This window comes from Egretta garzetta, unplaced genomic scaffold (genome assembly GCF_000687185.1).
Source record: "Egretta garzetta isolate BGI_Z169 unplaced genomic scaffold, ASM68718v1 scaffold68, whole genome shotgun sequence".
Taxonomy (NCBI): domain Eukaryota; kingdom Metazoa; phylum Chordata; class Aves; order Pelecaniformes; family Ardeidae; genus Egretta; species Egretta garzetta.
Window position 1 is genome coordinate 5,448,104 of NW_009260774.1, and position 357 is coordinate 5,448,460.

The 357-nt window shown below is 55.5% G+C and overlaps 1 protein-coding gene across 1 annotated transcript in view; it reads left to right on the top strand.

The window, feature by feature from the left end:
* The window catches only part of MYF6 (myogenic factor 6), a 1,299-nt gene extending 1,136 nt beyond the window's left edge, over positions 1 to 163 (top strand). Inside the window, exon 2 of the mRNA XM_009646324.2 lies at positions 45 to 163. Within this exon, the coding sequence (XP_009644619.1) occupies positions 45 to 163 (119 nt within the window). The remainder of the gene's footprint in view (positions 1 to 44) is intronic.
* The last annotated feature ends 194 nt before the right edge of the window (positions 164 to 357 follow it).

Below are 357 nucleotides of genomic sequence, written 5' to 3' on the forward strand. Positions count from 1 at the left end.
GGAGGAGCCGCCCGCTCTTTAATCCCTTTTCTCTCGTTGAGCAGGAGGCTCCGCCGTCGAGTCGTCGGCCTCCAGCAGCCTTCGCTGCCTCTCTTCCATAGTGGACAGTATTTCTTCCGACGAGCCCAAGCTGCCCAGCGTGGAGGAGGTGGTGGAGAAATAAACCCGGTTGCTCTGGTAGTGTATCTAACGGAGACGGAGCCCCCACCCCCTTCCCTCTAAACTAAGTAACGAAGCAAATTAACACAGCGGAAAGCCCAGGCAGGGGCCTTGTTAAGGTCGAGTCAAGGTGCACCTACCCCAAAGAAAATGGCTCTCACTGACTGGAGCCAAACAGACTTTCCCCCTCCTTTTTTT